At 41.5% G+C, this 24,648-nt stretch overlaps 1 protein-coding gene across 5 annotated transcripts in view; it reads left to right on the top strand.

The window, feature by feature from the left end:
* Nucleotides 1-24,648, top strand: part of C2H10orf67 (chromosome 2 C10orf67 homolog) — a 123,526-nt gene that overhangs the window by 20,233 nt on the left and 78,645 nt on the right. For 4 of the 5 annotated variants that reach the window (XR_010598227.1, XM_065582964.1, XM_042857785.2 and 1 more), the window contains exons 5-7: nt 6,736-6,882; nt 21,057-21,204; nt 22,456-22,514. Coding sequence is in view for 4 of the 5 variants with exons in the window: in XM_065582964.1 (XP_065439036.1) it covers nt 6,736-6,882; nt 21,057-21,204; nt 22,456-22,514 (354 nt within the window). In the remaining variant the exon portion in view is untranslated. The remainder of the gene's footprint in view (nt 1-6,735; nt 6,883-21,056; nt 21,205-22,455; nt 22,515-24,648) is intronic. The other variant, XM_065582963.1, reaches the window with a different exon arrangement.

Genomic DNA, 24,648 nt, shown 5'->3' on the forward strand with positions numbered 1-24,648 from the left:
ATCAGGGATCCAGGAAGGAGGATGCTATGTTAGTGGAATTTTTAGCAGTGGGAAAAGATAGTTGTTGTAGAGATAGAAGTGACACAATTTAGCAACAGCCTGGATATTTTAAGGTGGAGTAGAGACAGACAGTTTGTCTCTCTCCTGCACCATGTCTGGACAATAATATGAAGTGCCATCATCTGAAAAATGAAACTGCTACAAAGTCAAATACAAAATATTTAAAGTTTCTACAAGAGCCACAAAATCTGCCCTAATGGTGATTTCAACATGGCAGTTGTAAGCAGCGCTGGCTCCAGGCACCAGCTTAACAAGCAGGTGCTTGGGGCGGCCAAGAGAGAGGGGCGGCACCTGCGGCAATTCGGGGGCAGCAGGTCCCTCACTCCCTCTAGGAGCAAAGGACCTGCCACTGAACTGCTGCCACTGCCACTCGTGGTTTTTTTTTTTTTTGCTTGGGGCAGCAGAAATGCTGGAGCCAGCCCTGGTTGTAAACAGTTCCAACCTTTCCTTCTAGAGGTACTTGAAAAGAATCCTCTTTAAAGTACTATATTTTGTGGACTATATGAACAAACTGGCCAGGTACACAGGAAAAGCCCCGGGAACTTTTGAATTTCATTTCCTGTTTGGCCAGCATGGCAAACTGATCAGCACAGGTGACTGTGCCGATCTCATCAGCAGAGGTGATCATGGAGTCCCAGAATAGCAAAAGAGCTCCAGCATGGACTGAACGGGAGGTACTGGATCTGATCGCTGTATGGGGAGATGAATCCGTGCTATCCCAATTCTGTTCCAAAAGACAAAATGCCAAAATATTTGAAAAAATCTCCAAGGGTATGAAGGACAGAGGCTATAACAGGGACCCACAGCAGTGCCACGTGAAACGTAAGGAGCTGAGGCAAGCCTACCAAAGAGGCAAACGGCTGCTCCGGGTCAGACCTCCAGACATGCCGCTTCTTTGATGAGCTGCATGCAATTCTAGGGCATGCCCCCACCACTGTTCGTGGACTCCTGCAAGGGGGGAGTCTCACGCAACAGGGATGAGGATTTTGGGGATGAGGATGATGATAGCTCACAGCAAGCAAGCGGAGAAACTGTTCTCCCCAACAGCCAGGAACTGTTTATCACCGTGGAGCCAATACCCTCCCAAAGTGGGCTCCCAGACCTTGAAGGCAGAGAAGGGACCTCTGGTGAGTGTACCTTTGTAAATATAATACATGGTTTAAAAGCAAGCGTGTTTAATGATTAATTTTCCCTGAAGACTTGGGATGCATTTGCGGCCAGTACAGGTACTGGAAAAGAGATTGGAGGGGGAGGGGGTTAGTTGGGTTTCTGCTGCACGTTAACCTGAAAACCGCAGCTCCTCCTTTTAAATGGCCAACCCAACACAGGTGCTTGGTATGGGAAATGAGGGCGCTGCTGTTTGAAACCATTCCCACATGTTATGAAGGTTAAAGAGGAAGGGATAGCTCAATGGTTTGAGCATTGGCCTGCTAAACCCAGGGTTGTGAGTTCAATCCTTGAGCGGGGCCACTTAGAGGTCTGGGGCAAAATCAGTACTTGGTCCTGCTAGTGAAGGCAGGGGGCTGGACTCGATGACCTTTCAGGGTCCCTTCCCGTTCTATGAGATAGGTATATCTCCATATATTATAAAGAAGCCAAAAGCCTGTGACTTACCATGGCTGCCTGCAAGCCGAATTCTGTTGCCCGGCCCTGCGTGTGTGATCTCTCATACCAAAATGGCAGCCCCTCAATATAAGAGGCAAAATGCGACCTTGTACTCTAAAATGTGTCTTTTTAAATACTACTCTCCCCTTTTTTCCCCCTCCTGCCGTGGCAAATGTTTCAACGCTCCCCTAGAGGCTAGTGCAGATAAGAAGGCAAAAAAACACACTCGTGATGAAAATGTTCTCTGAGCTCATGCAGTCATCCCGCACTGAAAGAACTCAGCAAAATGCATGGAGGCACATAATGTCAGAGTTCAGGAAAGCACAAAATGAACGCGAGGACAGGAGGCGGAAGCAGGAGGAGAGGTGGCGGGAGCAAGATGATAGGTGGTGGCAATGTGATGAGAGGAGGCAGGATGCAATGCTGAGGATCAAACTGATGTGTTCCAGCGTATGGTTTGAGCTGCAGGAAAGGCAGGAGGAACACGGACTGCTGCTTCAGCCCCTGTGTAACAGACTGCTCACCTCCCCAGGTTCCATAGCCTCCTCACCCAGACACCCAAGAACACGGGGTGGGGAGGCTCCGGGTACCCAACCACTCCACCCCAGAGGACTGCCCAAGCAACAGAAGGCTGGCATTCAATAAGTTGTGAAGTGCAGTGTGGCCTTGTCCTTCCCTCCTCCCCCACCCCACCCGGTGCTTCCCTTCTCCCCCAGCCCTCCTAGGCTACCTTGGCAGTTATCCCCCTATTTGTGTGACAAATTAATAAAGAATGCATGAATCTGAAACAACAATGACTATTGCCTCTGCAAGTGGTGATCAAAGGGGGTAGGGAGGGCAGTTGTTTTATAGGGAAGTAGAGTGAACCAGGTGGGTGGGTTTTTATCAAGGAGAAACCAACAGAACTTTCACACCATAACCTGGCCAGTCATGAAACTGGTTTTCAAAGCTTCTCTGATGTGCAGCGCGCGCCCTGCTGTGCTCTTCTAACCGCCCTGGTGTCTGGCTGCACGTAATCAGCAGCCAGGCAATTTGCCTCAACCTCCCACCCTGCCATAAACGTCTCTTCCCCCTTACTCTCACAGATATTATGGAGCACACAGCAAGCAGTAATAACTATGGGAATATTGGTTTCGCTGAGTTCTAATCAAGTCAGTAAACTGCGCCAGCATGCTTTTAAATGTCCAAATGCACATTCTACCACCATTCTGCACTTGCTAAGCCTATAGTTGAACAGCTCCTGACTACTGTCTAGGGTGCCTGTGTATGGCTTCCTGTCTCGATTGATAGCTAATTTCTCCATGTTGGCCGTCATGGGCTATCAATCGAGACAGGAGTGCAGAATGGCAGCAGAAGCGGCGGATGATGACTGCCATATAGAGGACCTGCGAAGTGGATTCATGGCACCAGGAGGGCAGAATGGCAGCGGAAGCGGCGGATGACGACGGACATATAGAGGCGGATGCTATGAGAATAGATATTTATTCTGAACAATGAGAGGATCTGCAAGGTGGATTCATGGCACCAGGAGAGCAGAGTGGCAGTGGAAGCGGTCATTTGATGATGACAGTTAGCAGACCTACTGCACTGTCTGCTGAAAGCAATATGGCGCCCGCACAGCAAAAAGGCGCAAAATGATTGTCTGCTGTTGCTTTCATGGAGGGAGGGGCGACTGCCGACATGTACCCAAAAGCACCCCCGACAATGTTTTTGCCCCATCAGGCATTGCGAGCTCAACCCAGAATTCCAATGGGCGGTGGAGACTGCGGGAACTGTGGGATAGCTACCCCAGTTCAACGCTTCGGAAGTCGACGCTAGCCACGGTACTGTGGATGCACTCCGCCGACTTAATGTGCTTAGTGGGGACACACACAATCGGCTGTATAAAATCGCTTCGTAAAAAATCAACTTTTCTATAAATTCGACCTAATTTCATAGTGTAGACATACACTATGTCAGAGCAATAAGTTACATTTAACTACCACCTATTGGGTAATAATTAGAGCTGTCAAGCGACTAAAAAAATGAATCACGATTAATTGTGATTAAAAAAATGAATCTTGATTAATCGCACTCTTAATAATAGAATACCATTTATTAAATATTTTGGATATTTTATACATTTTCAAATATATTTATTTCAATTATTACACATACTACAAAGTGTACTGTGCTCACTTTATATTTATTTTTGATTTAATTGCACTGTAGAAAAACAAAAGAAATAGTATTTTTCAGTTTGCACTACAGTACTTGTAATAGGTAATCTCTTTATCATGAAAGTTTAATTTACAAATGTAGAATTATGTACAAAAACCCCTGCATTTAAAAATAAAACAATGTAAAATTGTAGAGAGTCTGCAAGTCCCCTCAGTCCTACATCTTGTTCAGTCAGTCACTCAGACAGACAATTTGTTTACACTTGCAGGAGATAAGGCTGCCCGCTTCTTGTTTACAATGTCACCTGAAAGTGAGAACAGGCATTCTCATGACAGTTTTGTAGCTGGTGTCGCAAAGTACAGAAGCTCCCTGACTTATACAAGTGTTCCATTCCGGAACGCCTTGTGTAAGTCGATTTTTGCGTAAGTCAGGAAATTGTTCTCCTTAATCTCTAAGGACAGGACAAGAAGCAATGGGCTTAAATTGCAGCGGAGGAAGATAGGTTGGACATTAGGAAAAACTTCCTAACTGTCAGGGTAGTTAAGCACTGGAATAAATTGCCTAGGGAGGCTGTGGAATCTCCATAATTGGAGATTTTTAAAAGTAGGTTAGCCAAACACCTGTCAGGGATGGCCTAGATCAGTGGTTTTCAAACTTTTTTTTTTTTCTGGCAACCTAGTTGAAGAAAATTGTTGATGCCCATGACCCAACAGAGCTGGGTATGAGAGGTTTGGGATGCAGGAGGGGCTCAGGGCTGGGGCAGAGGGTTGGGATGAGGGCTGTGGGGTGGGGCCGGGAATGAGGGGTTCAGGGTGCGGGAGGGGGCTCGGGGCAGGGGGTTAGTGTGCCGGAGGGGCTCTGGGCTGGGGGTGCAGGCTCTGGGGTGGGGCCGGGAATGAGGTGTTGGGGTGCAGGAGAGGGCTCAGGGCTGGGGCAGGGATGGGAACGTGGGGCTGGGAGCCTTACCTCCAGTGGCTCTCGGTCAGCGGTGCAGCCGGGGTGCAGAGGCAGGCTTCCCGCCTGTCCTGGCACCGTGGACTGCACTGCGCCCTGGAAGTGGCCAGCAGCAGGTCCGGCTCCTAGGTGGAGGCGCGCAAGTGACTCCACGCAGCTCTCGCCTGCAGGCACCACCCACCCCAGTGCAGAGCTGGTGCTCAGGGCAGGGGCAGCGGATAGAGCCCTGTGGCCCCCCTGCCTAGAAGCCGGACCCGCTGCTGGACGCTTCCAGGGCGCAGTGTGGTACCTGTACAGGTAGGCACTAGCCTGCCTTAGCCGGGCAGCACCACCGACGGGACTTTTAATGGCCTGGTCAGTGGTGCTGACCAGTGCCGCCGCGACCCAGTGCCTTACAGTGTGCGACCCAGTACTGGGTCACGACCTGCAGTTTGAAAACCACTGATCTAGATAATACTTAGTCCTGCCATGAGTGTAGGGGACTGGACTAGATCAGCTCTCAAGCTCCCTTCCAGTCCTATGATTCTATGATAACAGTGCAAAATTAAATTGAATGTCACATTAACTGTACATTTTTCATGTTAGAGATGTATTAAAATATATAGGCTGTATTCATTGTGTCCGTTGTCAAGCTATCTGGAGTGGCTCATGAGCATGAGTGCCAGCCTCGGGGCAGACTGTCAAGGAACAGGGCATAAACCCCAAACTGGCTGTATGGTCTATAATTAGATTTCACCAACCAATTAATAAGTGTGAATTCTTAAAGAACTATAAGAGTCTTAATATGGAATAACAGTCCCCTTGGGCACTCTGTTCTGTCTTGCCTCCCAGGCAAACCTGCCTTTGTGATATATGATCCCCTTTGCCAAAAATCACAACAATATTCAGGTTATTGCCAGTCCCAAAGGACTAGTCACATACCCCAGGTCAACTGTACCTCAGATCACAAACCAACGACAATGCTTGTATCCAATTCTAAAATACTAATTCAAGATTTATTAACTAGGAAGAAGAAATGTTATTTACAAGGTTAAAGATATGATAGTGTCTTATGTTCCAAAAGATGATGATAGCTGCTTTAATATGAAAGCTTTATATGTCCTTTAGGGCTAACCCGAGCTAAACCACTAGGGACCCTTTGCTTATGCTTAGAAATCATCGCTTCTCAGAGTTCAAGCAGCATAAGGATAATAATTTTTCCTTAACAGGGATTTTTATTACTTTCCCACAGCAAGGGCTTGTGCACGTACCCTCTTCAGAGAGGTGGGGAAAGCAATCAACAGAGTCTTTAATCTGCTGTTCCACAACACCTTGTCTGGTGTGTATAGACCTTTTGTTCGGGGAGGAGATAATATCTCTTTTGGTAAACTAGTATTTCGTGCTTAGTAGTGCTTCTCCCTTTACTGTCAGGGTTTACAGTCTTAAACATTTTTATAGTTACAGAGCAGACACTTAAACACTACCTTATAACATGACATACAAATATTATAAGTATGATTAATACATGCAGCATCCTACAAGCATCCCATAAAGTCTAAACACATTCTTATAACTCTAATATCTATTTTAACAATGCTAACACAAAGGCAAGCCAGACTGATTTCCAGTTATGCATTTGTCCGTGTCAAGTGAGGCCCAGTGGCCTTGGCATGAGCTTGCACCTGATCTGCCAGTGTCTCATCCATCTTTTTTGTTCTTTTTCTGTATGTTTTACTTTATATGCATTTTCTTGTATGATTATTCTGAAAATACCATTTTGTTTCTGTACTTGAAATGCGGTTAAATGTTGTTCTAATGAAAAGCTAATCACATTCAACAGGACTACAGAACTTAATGTTTAATAATAGTGTCATGAAGTTACAACAAAAGTATCCTGGAATTCTGTAACTTTAAGAAAAAGTGCCGTGTGATTTATATAACTAGCATATCTCACTAGAGGATCTTCTCTTGTAACAGAAAAATTATCGCATACAGGAAGATACAGATTCCTCATTAGCAGCGAGTTGGCAGGTTTTGATTAAGACGCTCCAGGAGAAAGAGTCTAAAATTCAAAAATTAGAAGCAGAATTACAAGAATATCAGGAAAATGAAGATACAAAAATGGTAGGTTTTTTGTAAAAAAAAAAAAAAAAAAATCATGAATTTATTCTTTGAACATGTTTATTTACTGTAGTAGCATTTCCTAGTCTCATTATAAGGGTATAGGAAACTAGCTAGAAAACCTGTTCAAGAATTTTCTTGCACTTAGGGGGCTACATTCTTAGCTGGTGTAAATTGATGTAACTCCGACTACATGGAAACTACACCTGCTGAGGTTCTGGCCCAGTGCTGGCAATTATACCCCATAGTATTTTTTCCCCTTCAAATTCTTGTCTAAATAGTTGCTCTTATTATTACTTTTAGCTGTTTATTCTAAATATGAACTCCTCAGGTAAGGAAATTCCACCTATATTCTGTTAGTACCCACTCTTACACATAGACAATTTAAACTAAGTATCTGTCACCTGTTAAATAACCCCAACTCAGATAAATACTTGGCATGCCTCTCTTGGTTTTTTCTTCAAGATTATGGAGATCAGTAAAATCAACTCATCAGTACTTCAACTACTAAAATCACTTGAGACTCTTCCTTTTTAATTGTTTTTATTAATTCCTGCAGTAAAGTTTAAACAATGTAATCATTATTTGGGTATAACCATCAGTAGGCATTGGAGGCCTTTTTCAGGGGTAAGCCTTTTCAAACTAAAAATGCTTTGTGAAAACTAGTTATGGTTGCTAAAGAACAATCATAATATTCAAAAATTGGAAATACAGCATATGGCCATGTACGTACGTACATATGTTATCTTCTCACACGTCAGCACCCAGAGATACAACCTTGTCCATTTCCTTAGCAAATTAACCCTACTCAATCACAGCCTGATGAAAAGGGAGAACTCCACAACACCTTCTCAAAACTTCACATATGCTGTGGATTTAATCCACTTGTGAGGAAAGGTGACATTTTTGAAGAAAAGAAGTTAGGTCTTAGTGGTTAGGTGTAGTTCATTATTTTCTATCAAAGTTTTATTAATATAACCAACTGTGAACCTTCACCAGTGAGTGTATATATGAAATTTCATGTACTGAAATAAGTGCAAGTTATGCATTTTAGTGGGATGTCTGATCTTTTGTGCTCTTTCCTGGTTGCCACAGACAGATCTCAGTGCCTCAAAGTAATGAACTGAGTAAACAAGGCTAGTTGATGGATTCAGAAATGTTTCTGTGAGCTTCTCTATGCCCCCAAAAAGGACTGGCCAAACATTTGGCATCAACTCAACATAACAACAAGGGAAGGGTTGTGGGAAGTGCCAGAGTTCTGGCATCAATGTACAGCTTCCAGCTGGACTGGGGATGAGCAGCCAGCTGGGTGCTTCTGGGTTCTTAGTAGCAGGGAGAAATACTACTCTAAATAAAATCTGTCAGCTTGACCTTTTCCCCCTTGTTCCTACTCAGCTGCCCTCTCTTCCTACGATATTTCTTATCTCAGTTTGGCTGAAAAGGGTCCCTCTGGGACTTTTCCTACTGCCACTTGGGTATCCTTGAGTGGTAACAGCTAATTTAGGCCCCCTCATTTTGTATGTATAGTTAGGATTATGTTTTCCAATGTGCATTATTTTGTATTTATCAACATTGAATTTCATCTACCATTTTGTTGCCCGGTCACCCAGTTTTGTGAGATCCTTTTGTAACTCTTTGCAGTCTGCTTTGGATTTAACTATCTTGAGTAATTTTGTATCTTCTGCAAATTTAGCCATCTCACTCTTTACCGCTTTTTCTAGATCATTTATGAATATGTTGAACACTACTGTACCAGTACAGAGCCCTGGGGGACACCACTATTTACTTCTCTCCATTATGAAGACTGACCATTTATTTCTATCCTTCGTTTCATATCTTTTCAGCAGTTACTGATCCATGAGAGGACCTTCCCTCTTATACCATGACAGCTTACTTTGCTTAAGAGCCTATGGTGAGGGACCTCAAAGGCTTTCTGAACGTCCAAGTACACAGTATCCAATGGATCACTCTTGTCCACATTTATTGACCTCCCCAAAGAATTCTGGAAATTAAATTGGGGCATGATTTCTCATTACAAAAGTGTTAACTCTTCCCAACAAATCATGTTCATCTATGTGTCTGATAACTTTGTTCTTACCATAGTTTCAATTAGTCTGTTTGGTACTCTATTGACACCTCAATCTGGGACAGTTCCTCAGATTTGTCACCTAAATAGAATGTCTCAGGTAGGGTGACCAGACAACAAGTGTGAAAAATCAGGACAGGGGTGGGAGGTAATAGCAGCCTATATAAGAAAAAGACCCCAAAATTGGGATTGTCTCTCTAAAATCGGGACATCTGGTCACCCTAGTCTCAGGTGTGGGAACCTCCCTCCATTCTCTGCAGTGAAGACTGAGCAAAAAACTCATTTAGCTTCTCCTAAGTAACCTTGTCTTCCTTGAGTGCTCCTTTAGTACCACGATCGTCTAGTGGCCCCACTGATTGGTTTGCAGGCTTCCTGCTTCTGATGTACGTAAACATTTTTTGCTGTTAGTTTTTGAGTGTTCGGCTAATTTATCTTCAGATTCTTTTTTGGCCTGCCTGATTATACTTTTACACTTAACTTGCTAGTGTTTATGCTCCTTTTTATTTTCCTCCGTAGGATTTGACTTCCAATTTTTAAAGGATGCTCTTTTATCTCTAACCGCTTCTTTTACTTTGTTGTTTAGCCATAGTGGCACTTTGATAATCTTACTGTTTTTTTTTATTTGGGCCTCTATTATGGTGTTTTTAAAAAGTTTTCATGTAGCTTGCAGGCATTTCACTTTTGTGATTGTACCTTTTAATTTCCATGTAAATAGCTTCTTCATTTTTGTGTAGTTCAACTTTCTGAAGTTAAATGCCACTGTGGTCGGCTTCTTTGGTGCCTCCTCCCTGAGTGGTGCTGCTATTTTACCTCTTGGACCTGCTCCTGTGCTCCACTTAAGATAAATAAAGAATTGTGTCTCCCCTTGTGGGGTCCAGAACTGGCTGCTCCAAGAACTAGTCATTTATGGTGTCTAGAAATTTCATCTCTGCATCCCTTTCAGAGGTGACATGTACCCAGTCAATATAGGGATGGTTGAAATCTCCCATTATTATTGAGTTTTCTATTTTTATAGGTTTTCTAATCTCCCTGAGCATTCCACAGTTACCATCACCATCCTGGTCAGGAGGTTGGTAGTATAGTCCTACTTCTATATTCTTCTTATTCAAGGATGGCATTTCTATCCATAAAGATTCTGTGGTACAGTTTGATTAATTTAAGATTTTTACTGTATTTGACTCTATGCTTTTTCTCATATTTAGTGCCACTACCCCACCAACATGACCTTCTCTGTCATTCCTATATATTTTCTACCCTTGTTATTACCATGTCCTGTTGATTATCATCATTGCACCAAGTTTCTGTAATGCTTATCATATCAATATCCTCATTTAATAGTAGGCACTCAAGTTCACCCATCTTAGTATTTAGACTTCTAGCATTTGTATACAAGCACTTATAACTAGAGAGAGTAGAAGACGAAGAAGCAGATTGTCACAAATAGGGGAAAGAGAACCAGGAGGCATTCAACTTAGGTAGAAGTATTGAATTGTTTTGAGATACCCAGTGAGTCAGGGACCAAGGGACCTGTCTCTGGAGAAATGAAACAGAAAGCTGCAGGGGACATGCCTGGTGGGTGTCCTTGCAGTCTGAAGCAGGTTGCTACCAAGAGAGGTTTTTCAGTCATAATAGGAATGGGCGTCTCATGGGAGGGACACAAAGGGGGGCACCAGCTAAAGGGGGGGCATGTGACCTCCCTATGTGAGCCCCCACGTGATTCCTCCACACCCTGCCCCCAGCCCGGGGGCTCTGCGCTCTCCCCATTCCACGTTACCTAGAGGGGACTCTGTCCTCCTACTGTGCTGGGAACTGCAGCGGCGAAAGGAGCAGAATGTGGAGCCGCTGGGCAGCAGCTCTTCCGGTGCAGCTTTACTGCTCCCAGACCTTCCATGCAGTGGTGTCTCCTGTCTGGGATGGGGTCTCTACAGAGGACAGGGCTGGGGTCTGGGGGTGGTACCAGTACAGCCGTAGCAGGGGAGCTGTCAGCACAGGCGCTGGCTCCTGGGAGTGGCGGCCTCACATTCTGCTCCTTTCGCTGCTGTGGTTCCCTGATGAATGCCCCCTAGGCATCTGGGGAGGGACATGTGACCCTTCTTGCCCCTCCCAAGCATTGCCTGACCTCCGTAACATTTTCTGCCCCAGGGCTGGAGCTGTCAGCTGGTAGGCCACACAGCTCTCAGCCACTGCTGGTGGCAGGCTCCCAGCGCTTCTGAGCCCCTGGGCAGCAGGGGGACCCTGCAGCTCCCAGCCACTGAGGGCAGGGGGGGCACCCTACAGGTCTCAGCCACCAAAGGTGGCGGGGGATCCCCCACAGCTCCAGCTGCCACAGGCAGCGAAGGGATCCCGGAGCTCCCACTCCCTGTGGGCGGTGGGGGCCCCCGCAGCTGCGCAGCTGGTGGTGAGGGGATCCTCCCGAAGCAGCCCAATGGTGGCATGCCCCCCCCACCACAGCTGTCTGGCAAGAGGCGGGGGGTCCCTCTGCAGCTGCTCAGCCCCAGCAGGTGGCAAGGGGACCTCGCCACTGCTCAGCCGCAGTGCGGAACCCTTTGCAGCTCCCAGCTACTGGGGGAGAGGACAAGGGGACCCCAAAGCCCCCAGCTGCTATGGGTGCTGGACCCTCCTGCCTCCCCATTTTATCAGGGATATTTTTAGTAAAAATCACAAACAGGTCATGGGCTTCCATGAATATTTGTTCACTGTCCATGATTTTTATTAAAAATATCCCTGATAAAATCTGACATTAGCAACTCCATATTAAGTAGAATGGACAGATAATTCAGCAAAGGGCACAAGGATAATAGGACAGTGTGATGTCTCCCTGGAGCAAAAATATGAGATGCCAGTTTTCACTCGTGATGATACATGTTGGAACCAATGATACAGCATCACATGGTACTACACAGATTACAGAAGACTTCAGGAATCTTGGAAGAGAGCAGAAGAAGAGGAAAGGCCAAATGATCTTCTAAGAGCTCCTTCCAGCCACACAAGTGACAGAAGGCAAAAGCCAGAAAGTACTGGAAGTGAACAATGGGCTGCACAACTGGTGTGAAGCTGATGGTTTTCATTTTGTGGAACAGTGGGCTACATTCCAGTGGAAGAGGGAGCTATCTGAACAGGATGACCTGGCTCACAGATAAGGGGTGTCACAGTGTGATTGGACTTTTAAGAGAAGTCAGGGCCCAGTCTGTCTGTGACTGCCTGTGAGTAATTGACTGCCCAACTGGCTGCTAAATGGTTAAGTAGTAAACAAGCACCAGGAACCTAATGCAAAGGTTATCCAAGACTAGTTAGAAAAGGCATTCCCAAAAAGACAGGAAGCTCCTTAGGAGAGGAGTTCTCGGGGGGAGTTCCCCAAAGCAAGGAGCCTAGAGGGAGCACTCTTGGAGACCGGGAACTCCCTTGTGGGACCACCAGAGCAGGGAGCCTAGGAGGTGCTTGGAGGCATAAGAGGTTCCTAAAGGGAGATCTGCACAAAGCAGGCATTCAGGAAGGCGTAGGGAAAAGGATTCTCCAAACAGTGGTCAGAAGCCCAGTCTGCCAGCAACTGTGTGCTGCCCTGGGGAAGAGCTGTAGCTGACAGTTCTATGTTGACCCCAACTCTGGAGAAGGACTCTACCCAGGTAGAGACTTGACTCCAGGGGGCAGACACCTGAGTGAAGAGAACCCTGCAGATAAAGGGCCTGGACAGAGGTCAGCAGTGGACTGAGGTGGGAACAGATAGCCTCAGAAAGACCCAGATGCTGGGGTGGAGGTTTGCTTATGTTTAGTGTTGTACCTTTTTTTAAAATAAATGAGACCCTCTGAAGAGGGTGCTCTTCAGCATCTGAATGCCTGCTTGGACATGTTGATATGCTGGGTGAGGGGAAATCAAGGCAGGGCTCACCTGCGGTGCTGTGCCTGATAGCCAGGGGGTGAGCCAGGATGGCCTGCACTGTAATGTGGGGGCTAATAATCTCATCTGGAGACTAGCTGGAGTATCCAGGATGACATTAACTAGCAATGCAAGGGAAGAATGCTAAGAAGGCCAGTGTGGGACAAACTCAAATAAATTGTGTCACAAACTAATTGAACTGAAGTGGCAAAGGATTTTAAGTTAAGAAATTTTTCAACTGTTTATGTATCAATGGAATCTGAGTATCAAGCAAAAGGTGTTGGAAAATTCTCACTGATGCAAAGAAATTTGATATAATTGGCATTACTGAAATCTGGTGGGATGAGTTGCATGACTGGAATGTTAAAATCACTGGTTTATAACCTATTTAGGAAGGATAGAGTGGGTAAAAATGGTGGTGGGGGAGAACGCTCCATTAAAGACACCCTTGTTTGTTTTAGAATTATTGATAACTCAGAACCACAGAATCTTGAATGCATATGGAGCAATTTGCTGACAAAACCCAGGAAGAGGTACTGGTGGAGGTCTGTTACAGACCACTGAATCAAACTGGAGAACAGGATAAGCTACACGATGAGACCAGTAATCATGACCTGATTGCATTCAATATGGGCAAACAAAGGACCGTCCCAACCAGTTTTATATATATTTAATGCATCAAAAGGGCTAATTTCCCAAAGCTGAGGAAACATGAGTGAAATTGACTGGGAGGAAAAATTTAGACAGAAAAGGATAAATGAAAATTAGAGTTCGTTAAGAGGAATTTATTAGATAGCCAAAAAGCCACAGTTCATCAACCAAGAAAGAGGACAACTATAGCTAAAAGCTGATCCTGGTTCAGTGATGAGGTGAAGGCAGCAATTAGAAATAAAAAAATGGAAAAAGAATAAATAGATATCAATTAATGTACATTACAGGTTTTGAAGTCTAGAAAATTGAAAAGGGAAACTAAAGATACTACAGAAAATCCAGGGCTACCTGGGCTAAGGACAATAGGGAGGGTTTTTTTAAGTATATTTCCAACAAAAGAAATACTAGCAGTGGTACAGGCCTGGTACTAGATGGAGATGATAAAACTACTAATAATGATGCAGAACAGGCAAAAGTAATCAATCAATATTTCTGTTCTGCTGGATGATGTGCTTGTATCAAAAGAGGGTGATGAAGTACTTTCCAGTCCAATATTAACCAAGTTAGATCTTAAACAACATCTGCTAGGGTTAGATACTTTTAAATCAGTAGGCCCAAGTAACTGGTACCAGAAGTCCCAAAAGAGCTGGCTGAGGAGGTCTCTAGCCCATTGATGTTAATTTCTAATAAATTTTGGAGTACTGGGGAAATCCTAGAAGACTGGAAAAGTGCTAATGTTGTGCCAATATTCAAAAGAGGCAAGTGAGATGACCCAGTCACCCAGCTAACTACAGGCAGGTTACCATGACATCAGCCCTGGGCAAAATAATGGAAAAGTAGATATGGGATTCAATTAATAAATAATAAAAGGATAGGAATATGATGAGTGCCTGTCAACATGGTTTTATGGAAAATAGGTCTTGTCAAGCAAACCTGATTTTATTCTTTGAGGAGATTACAAGTTTGGTTGTTAAAAGTAACTGAGTAGATAGATGTAATAGACATTTGTTTGACCATGTACAGCTGACATTCTGATTATAAAATGGGCAATACACAATATAAAAAAATCACCCGTTAAATGGATTAAAAACTGATTAACAGACAAGTCTCAAAAATTAGTCATCAATGGGAAATCAACATTAAATCAGGGTGTTTCTACTGGGGTTTGGTACTAAGCCTGACATGATTCAACATTTTCATCATGGTCTGGAAGTACATCTAAAATTACTGCTGATAAAATGTATAGATGGCAAAAGATTGGCAGAGTGATAAATAATGAGGACAGATCGGTCATACATAGTGATCTGGATCACTTGGTAAGCTGGGCACATTTAAACAAAAGTGTTTTAATACAGACTAATACAGTACGAAGTTATACATCTAGGAATAAGGAATGCCATACCTACAGAATGGAGGTCCGTATCCTGGAAAGCAGTGACTCTGAAGAGGATTAAGGGGCCATACTGGTGAAACAACTCAATGTGAGCTCCCAGTGCAAAGCTGTGGCAAAATGAGCTAATGTGATCCTTGAATGTAAACAGATGAGTAGGAGTAGGGAGGTGATTTTGCCTCTGGGTAAGGTACTGGTGAGACAGATACTAGTATACTGCATTCCAGTGTCCACTTTTGAAAAGCGATATTGGAAAAATTGGAGAGGTGTAGAAAAGAGCCACAAAAATTATCTGAGGGCTGAAGTAAATGCCTTACAGTGATAATCTTAGGGTATGTCTACACTGCAATTAGATACCCGCGACTGGCCTGTGCCATGTGGCTTTGGCTAAGGGGCTGTTTAATTGCAGTGTAGATGAGCTCTGGGACCCTTCCACCTCGCAGTGTCCTAGAATTCAGGCTGCAGCCTGAGCCTGAATGTGTACACCGCAATTAAACGGCCCCTTATCCTAAGCCCTGCGAGCCTGGGTCAGTTGGCACTGGCCAGCTATGAGTTTTTAGCAGTAGTGCCGACATGTCTTTAAAGAGCTCACTCTGTTTAGTTTATCAAAGAGCCAGGTAGTAAAGGGCTCTTTAATCTATCAGAGAGAGGCATAACAAGAATCATGGCTGGAAACTGAAACTAGACAAATTCCAGTTGGAAACGAGGCACATATTTTTAACAGTAAAAGTAACCATCAAGAAAGTGATGCATTCTTCCAGCCTGATGTCTTCAAATCAAGATTGTATTCCTTTCTGGAAGATATGCTTTAATCAAACACAAGTTTTTGGGTTCAATAAAAGGAGTAACTGTGCAATTTAATGGCCTGCAATATACAGGAGGTTAAACTAGATGATCTGATGATCCTTTCTGGTTTTAAACTTTGTGACTCTATGAAATATGCAAATGTATTCACTGTAAAAAAGCTAAAATGGTAAATAAACCGCTGGAACATCATAAGGTTGAATAAATATTTTACAAATAAATGGAAAAGTGTATCTTTCTCTTGTAATAGCTACTAACTAAAGTATAGTAAATGAAAGTGTGCTTTTCATAGAAATGTAGGACTGGAAGGGACCTCGATCTGTCATCTAGTGCGGTCCCTACATAGAGGCTGGCCAGTATATCAGATACTTCTTGCACAATTGCCCCCTCTTGTGGTATACATAATGCAGACACAGATACTTAAAATATATCTTAAAAAGAAAAAGGTGCATAATCAGGGCCGGCTCTGGCTTTTTTGCCACCCCAGGCAAAAAAAGCTCCCGCTGCCCCCCCCTTTACCCCTCCCCCAGCGTGGCAGGGGAGGTTGCCGAGCCGGGCCGCAGGCCGATCTCCCCGACCAGCCAGAGCGCCGGGGGGAGGGCGGCGAGCCAACTGCGGCTCCGCTCTTCCCGGCAGCCGGAGCGCCGCACCGCGCCGCCCCCCTCCAGGTGCCGCCCCAAGCACAAGCTTGGTGGGCTGGTGCCTGGAGCCGGCCCTGTGCATAATAATATGGGTGACAGCTTTCTAAGAATGATTTTTTTTCAGGACAAACACACAATAGCAACAAAAGAATTGAGAAATCTTCTGTTTAACTTTTTTAACCAAATTATGTACAAATACTTTAGTATTTTGTACTATAATTGGTTTACTGATATTATACAGAACTTTTACTGTGATATGTTTACAAAAATAATTATAACTAATCCTAAAAGTGCTGTTTGCTTATTTTTCAAGTGTATATTAGAATACACCCTCATAAATAAGCATGAGAAATACAAATTCCTGCTGCTGAATATATAAGACTATATTCTTCCACACTTACAGTTGCTGAAATCAGTGGGACTTCTCATATTAGAGGTTTTGAAACAAATTGATAAATTAAACAATAATAAGTCACCAGAACCAGATGGTATTCATCCAAGTGTTCTGGAGGAACTCAAATACGAAACTGCAGAACTACTAACTGTGGTATGTAACCTATCACTTAAATCGGCTTCTGTACAGGATGACTGGAGGATAGCTAATGTGACACCGATTTTTTTTTTTAAATAGGCTCCACAGGTGATCTTGGAAATTAGAGGCCAGTAAGCCTAACTTCAGTACCAGGCAAATTGGTTGAAACTATAGTAAAAAACAGAATGATCAGACGCATAGATGAACATGATTTTTGGGGGGACAGTCAACATGGCTTTTGTAAAGGGAAATCATGTCTCACCAATCGACTAAAGTTCTTTGAGGAGGTAAATGTGGACAAGGGTGATCCAGTGGATATAGTATAATTGGACTTTCAGAAAGCCTTTGACAAGGTCCCTCAAAGGCTCTTAAGCAAAGTAAGCAGTCCTGGGATAAAAGGGAAGGTCCTCTCATGGATCAATAACTGCTGAAAAGACAGGAAACAATGGGTAACAATAAATGGTCTATTTTCAGAATGGGGAAAGGTAAATAGTGGTGTACCTCAGGGATCTGTACTGTGACCAGTGCTGTTCAACATATTCATAAATGATCTGGAAAAAGGAGTAAACAGTGAGGTGTCAATTTTCAGATGACACAAAATTACCTGAGATAGTTAACTCCAAAACAGACTGTAAAGAGTTACAAAGGGATCTCACAAAACTGGGTGACTGGGCAACAAAATGGCAGATGAAATTCATTGTTGATAAATGCAAAGTAATGCACATTGGAAAACATAATTCCAACTATACATACAAAATGAGGGGGTATAAATGGCTGTTACCACTGAAGAAAGACATATTAGAATCATTGCAGCTAGTTCTCTGAAAACATATGCTCAATGTGCAGCAGCAGTCAGAAAAGCTAACAGAATGTTAGTAATCATTAGGAAAGGAATAGATAATAAGACAGTAAATATCATAATGCCACTATATAAATCCATTGTATACCCATGCCTTGAATGCAGTGTGTAGTTCTTGTCACCCCATTTAAAATAAAATATATTAGAAATGAAAAAAAGTACAGAGAAGGGCAACAACAATGATTAAGGGTATGGAACAGCATCTGTATGAGGGGAGATTAAAAAGACTGGGACCTTTCCGCTTGGAAAAGAGATGACTAAGCGGGGATATGATAGAGATCTATAAAATCATGAATGATGTAGAGAAAGTGAATAAGGAAGTTACCCATCATGTAACACAAGAACCGGGTGTCACCCAATCAAATTAATAGGCAGCAGGTTTAAACGAAACAAAAGGAAGCACTACTTCACACAATGCACAGTCAATCTGTGGACCTCATTGCCAGGGCATGTTGTGAAGTCCAAAAGTGTAACTGGGTTCAAAAAATAATTAGATAAGTTCAAGGATGCTATGTCCATCAATGGCTATTAGCCAAGATGGTCAGGGATGCAACCCCATTCTCTCAGTGTCCTAAGTCTCTATTTGTCAGAAGGTGGGAGTAGATGATGGGATGGATCACTAATAAGTTGCCCTGTTCTGTTCATATCCTCTGATGCATCTGGCGTGGCCATTGTCGGAAAATGGGATACTGGGTTAGATGGACCATTGGTCTGACCTAGTATGGCCATTCTTATGGTCTTATGTCTAAGATACTATTCAGCATGAAGTAAGGATGGTAGAATCTGGCCCTAAATTTGTCATATTTCAAAATAATGTCTTCATATTTACCTAGTGTTCTATTGGAAATTTACTAAAAGTTCATACCTTTAGCAACTATGTATTTTTGCATTAATTAAAACTAAATAAAAACAATGTTGATATTTAAAAATTAGTATTGGGTAAATTGTAGATTGAAAGTAACAAATCAGCAGTTTTATATATAAAAGTGAGAGAGTTTAAAACCTTATGATTGCCAACCACTTTCTAGCCCTTTTTTGCTTACATGATTGAGTTTAAAGTCCCTTTGGTTTAAGCAAGCCAAAACTACTGCTGTGGGCAGATGGTAGAGAGAACACTACCACAAAACCTGCCACTCAAAGTGTAACAGATGACTGTAGCTACAGAAAACTGTCCCTTTGTTCATTTTGCTAATGAGTGTCCTCATTGCAGCATGAGACTGAATAGTTAATTATTTGCAGTTCTTGTTTATAACAGATGGTGGAGCTAGAGCTAAAGGTTAGCCATGCAAAGCACAAACCATAAATTGATCTGTGAGTAAAATAAGCCTACTATGTTTTTCTGAATTGTTGCATTAAAACAGTAAGAGATAAAAAGACTACATTTCGATTTTAAAACATCATTTAAAAATTTTACACTTTGATTCACATAGCAAAGTCAAACATTTCTAGTTTCATTTATGATGATGGTGATCCTCACATCAGCTGTTGATGCTCAAATTCTGCCTGGGCAAAGGAACTCATGCCTAAGCCTATTACGTTCTGAAACAGTTATTTAAAAGGTCTTTTGAAATTGTAAGTTTGTTCTGTAATGGTTTAGAGTTGAACAATGTTAGAGGAGAATGATAAATAATCACTCAAATATTTTATTGGCTGTTTTCTTAACAATCCCTCTGCAGCTTGTTAGAAACTTCCTATAGGATTTCCAAGGTTCTGGAAAGAGTTCTTGTAAAAATTAATCCTAGTCTAGTAACTAACTAAGAAGAATAACTAAAACGTTGTTTTGTTAGTTTGAAAATCTGTATTACTAACTTAAGATAATTTCATTAACTAATATTTGACCTTTCTAGAAATTGCTACTTCTTAGCAAAAAAAAGGGGAGCTACAAACTAATTTTAAGGTTGAATTTTTAAAACACTCTGGAATTTTATCCACCTGATTCCCAGTAAAATCATTGAGAGTCCTGTGGCCATAACTCTATGTAACACTTTGATAGTTTATTCCTAAAAGTTTAAGGGAATGAGAGGTGGTTTTGTTTTGTTTTTTGAGAAAAACATTTGAAATAGTTGTGCAGGAGAGAATGTTTGCCATAAATATATTTTGGTTTTGAGTTCAGGTTTACATGTTTTCTTAAAAACTCAGAATTTTACTTCCAAAGTTCTAGGTACCAGATTCTTACTTTTTATCAGTAGGTAACCTAGAAAAAGAGGCCCTACTTTCACATGCTTATTTTTGCCATGTGAAACAAATATCTTAAATTTTCTTTAGTAAACAAAGTAATTAATAACCTGTTCTTTGTTTTTAATATTTTAAGGATTTCAGAATTCAGTTCGATAGGCTGGTATTACTCTAAAGTTTTGTTCCATCTTCCGAAAGCTTTTCTGTAATTTTAAAAGAAATATGTGGCAGTAAAATCTGGACAGCCATAAGACAATATATTCAAATGTTTTCAATAGCTTTGAAACAGACAAGAAAAAAAGAGTAGCTGTCCCAATAAGCTTCAGTTGCATAAGAAGTCTTTTCCATAATGGATGTGGCAAGATTTAAACAAAGGACACGCATAATAAAAATGTAAATGAGTTTGCTTTACTAAAACTATAACTTTAAAGTCTTTTGTTGTATGTTATCCTGGAACCTTCTTACTAGGTAATCACTGTTTGCATAGAGATTTAAACCATAGTCTTCAATAGCATTAAACCCCTGCACGGTCTATGTGTGACAGGCATGCAAAGCCATGTTAATGTTCAGAATATGAATTGCCTCTGGGTGGCTCCGACACCAAGTAGAAAACCAACTGTGTTGGTATCAGAAGGCCTGATGGACTCCATGCGGCTCCCAGCCTGAAAACTTCACCACTTTGACATGTGATGTGCTCCTCATGACACTGGCAGCACTGTCACTGAGAAATGGCACAAAGGCAACAAGCCCCCCTCCTTAGCCATGCACTTTGCAACCCCCTGGTGTTGCCTGTCCACAATCTCTCCTGCCTGCCTAGTTACGGACGGCACTTCATAAACACAGAGGGAAGTGTGGGTGGATAGGCCCCAGCTGCCTTCCTGGACACAGCCTCCATAATAAATTGACCTGAATGATGAGGGCACACAAACAGTATGATATGCATTATTCCTGTCAATAAAATGTCCCCATGTGTTATGGCTTTGTATATAATGTACTGCAGTCTTTCTTCCAGCAAGATCCTATTTAGTCTCTTGACTTTTTTGTATTCATATTATAACTGTGTAATAGAATTCAGAAAATTATATGATAGCTGTGTTGTATAATTATTATATTTGTGCAGCATATTTAAATCCTTGATTCTTTACTTTACTTTTCAATCTTTCAGATTATTTTTGACAACGATGATGACAATGAAAAAAATATGCTCGAAAAAGAAAATGAGGATTTCAGAGAAGAGGTTTCTAGACTACTTGATAGGATTTCACATCTTGAAGAGTCTCTGAAACGCAGTGAAAAAGAAAATAATAAATTAGGTAAAATTTTCATGTGATGTTAGGTCAAGATGACATTTAAATATAGTATGAATTAAATATTAAATATTAAATATTAAAATCAAAATGCAAATCTAGTATGGTCCAAAAATGTGGTAAATTATTCTTGGACTTTCTATCAGCTTGTTTTATACTTTTTAATTATTCTAAACTTTTTTGAATATTTATATTTACTTTTTTACTTATGATAAAAGAATATTTGTTTATATGGAAGTTGAGATTTCTTATGTTGGTTAACAGTGTTGCTGGAGTTCATAAAATATAACATTGTTATTTTGTAGTCTGCAAAATTACTAAAATCTGAGAAAAGTGTTATGTAAATATTTATATTTGTAAATGATTAAATATATTGTTAGTTTTAATTTAGTTGCCTTAAGATGAGGAGATAAAATGGACACTGTATATAGAATAGGTTTCTGTGCTTGTACCTATGTATTAACATACCCTTTCTGGGAAAAAATATGAATTATATGTTTGTGTAGAAGTCTACAAGAATCAATCTCTTTTTCAAGTTATCAACACTGTTTTCAGTACAGTTACTTTACAACAATTTTTAAAAGGAATTCATTTTGTCTTATTCTGAAATTGAGAGTGTGTGTGTGTGTGTATATATATATAAACAAACATACACACCAGTCAGGTTATAAGAACAATTAATAAGTTCAGTCTTTACTTTCAAGTTACCACTAGTATATTGTCAGTGTTAGAAAGCTCTTATGGACAGCTAGAAATCTATGGCATTAGAACAGAATTTGTGTGGAAAATCTGGCTTCTGACTTTTGTACATCCAAATAGATTAGATATAGTAGTACCTTTATAGTAGAAAGATGAATTTGACATAAACAGTATTCTTTATTGCTGTTTATCATCTGATTTAATGGCGCTTCTCATCTTTTCATAGTTTTGTTTGAGCAATAAAGAACCACCTGCTAAAGCACTTTGTATTGGCTGTGACTAACAGCAAGGATGTCCAGAACTAGTATTAATGAAAAGCTGTGGGCACTCAGCCACACTTGGCTCTTGAACTTACTTCTTAATCTCTATCTGACCAGCCGGCTGAACAGCAGGAAGAAGGCTATGAATGTCAAGGGCAGTTGTGAAGGTCAGAGTTCTGCTAGGACTTTCATCCACTGTGCATTCCACTAGGCTTAGACTGACCTGAAGCATACAATATAAATACATTGATGTAGGCTTGTAATTTCATGCTCTACCTTTCTCCCTATTTGTTTTCAGATAAGGAGGTTCGAGGTATGCAATTAAAAATGGAAAAAGATGAGAAAACTGTTCAAAAGGTACTGTACTGTTTTGACAGTGATGGATGTCTCTCTAAGCAGAAAAGCAGCAGGCTTGGGTTATTCACAAAGTCTATTCCAAATAATATGAGAAAGCTGAAAAATAGTCAATATCATTTCAATTGTTTCAGATTTTGTTTTATGTTTGTGTATCGCAATGATGAGTAAAAATGAGCTGGTATTCCTGCCTATGCAGAAGTTGGTGGTTCAGATTGTCTTCCTCCTGTCATGTCAGCATTTTAACACTATTAAATTAGACACTTTCTCACTTCTGAACCTCAGCAAACTGTATTGGAGTTGGGTGGAGTACTTTCATTAAAAAGAAGGGCACAAGTATATTTTTAGAGGAAGAGTAACAAGGATCAAATATGGAAGTATCTGTAATTTTGGGCAAGAAATGTCTTATTCTCGATAACCTGTGGTTTGCTGTGTATTTTCTGTATTTCTGGATAATGTTATTAATTTGTCTTCAATATTATTTATGTGCTATCAGTACAAAGCGGTAGTTGAACAAGACATAGTAAATACAAATTAATGCTTCTTGGTATAGGGAAGTTCTAAAAAACAAAAACACCTCATTGAGAAATGGGGGACATAGAGATCTATTTAGATAACATGCCTAGATATCATGCCAAATGGTTTTCTTCTCTACAGTGCATTATTCCCTTTCTAAAAATGAAAGAGAAATCAAAGAACTTCTTCCCATTGTAGAAAGTGGACTCTTTCCATGAAACATTTTTCAATGTGATCTATATCCCTTTTTGAAGAACTTCAGTTTAGCAAGGTCTTACCCTTTTCATTAAGGTATTTTCATCTTTGTGGTGAAATCTCTGGGAAGTAATGACCCTTTATATGATAAAAATCTTCATATTAAGTTGTTTTCACTGTCCAGGGAGAGGAAGAATTCTGTTTTGTTGAGGCACAGGAATGAAAGTCAGGAGATCTGGGGTTCTATTCCCACCTCTTCCTTAGACTTTCCTTGCAAAGATGTCACTTCTCACACCTCGCATTCCCCTCTGTTAAGTGGGGATAATACCAACCTACCTCAGAGGGGTGTTGGAAGGCTAAATTTGTTAATGTTTTTAAACTTTTGAGATCCTATAGATGAACCCTAAAATTAGAAATGGAAGCTAAAGATGTATCCTAAGATTAGATATGGAAAACTCCTATTGGTCCATCCAGTACATCTATCTGCCAAAGGAGGATTGTTCCCTACAGTACATTTTCTAGTGTATTATTTATATTGTGGAACTGCCCAAAGGCCCCAACAAGATTGGGGTCCCATTGTGTTAGGTTCTATACAAATTATATATAGATGAAACAATCCCTGCCCCCAAAAGTTTACAGCCTACAGTTTGTCTAGTTTAGTTTGCAAAGTCCTAATCCATGGGATTGCTGACGCTTCTTTGGAGACTGTTCCACAGCCTAATGCATCTCACTGCTGGGAAGTTTTTCCACTGGGTACTGCACTGAAAAAATTTTTTGGCTTGATATCTAGAATTTTTGCATTAGATAACTTTAAAATTGGGTTAATTTTTAAAATTTATACATGCGTGGACTTAGTCCTCAATGACAATAGGTTTCTGACATGCTCCCCATTAAAAAGCCTAAGTAAACAGGTTATATATACTGAAGACTTCAAGAGTCAAAGAAAAAAGAATATCTTTTCCCTCCCCAGAAAGCCATCAAGCAGCAGTTGAACTACTCCAAAACTGCCACTGCATCTTGACTGCATCAGCCCTTGTGAATGCTCTCCAAACACCCCCGTTATAGGTGTGTGGTTTGACTGTTGAATCAGAGTAATCCTCATTCAGAATACTTCCCTCCATGGTAGGGGCTCCCTATACCCATTCTTTATGCTTTGCAGATGGTATAGATATCCTAGTCAGACTTCTTCCACCTAAGCAATGGAACACCATTAGTTTGACTGTGTTCAGAACTTCATGCAGTTCTTATTTGGGCCAAAGGATTTGTCTCAGAAAGCTGTTTTTCAGAGTGCCCTTCATTTTAACCTGCAGCTCTCTGGAGATCTGATCTTGTGTATTTAGTATGCACATTCAGGGTGTGTTCAATACAAAATTAAAGTGTGAATATTTGGGGTGTGAATTGCACATTCTGCATGTGGCATTCCTAG

Source organism: Chrysemys picta, chromosome 2 (genome assembly GCF_011386835.1).
Source record: "Chrysemys picta bellii isolate R12L10 chromosome 2, ASM1138683v2, whole genome shotgun sequence".
Taxonomy (NCBI): domain Eukaryota; kingdom Metazoa; phylum Chordata; order Testudines; family Emydidae; genus Chrysemys; species Chrysemys picta.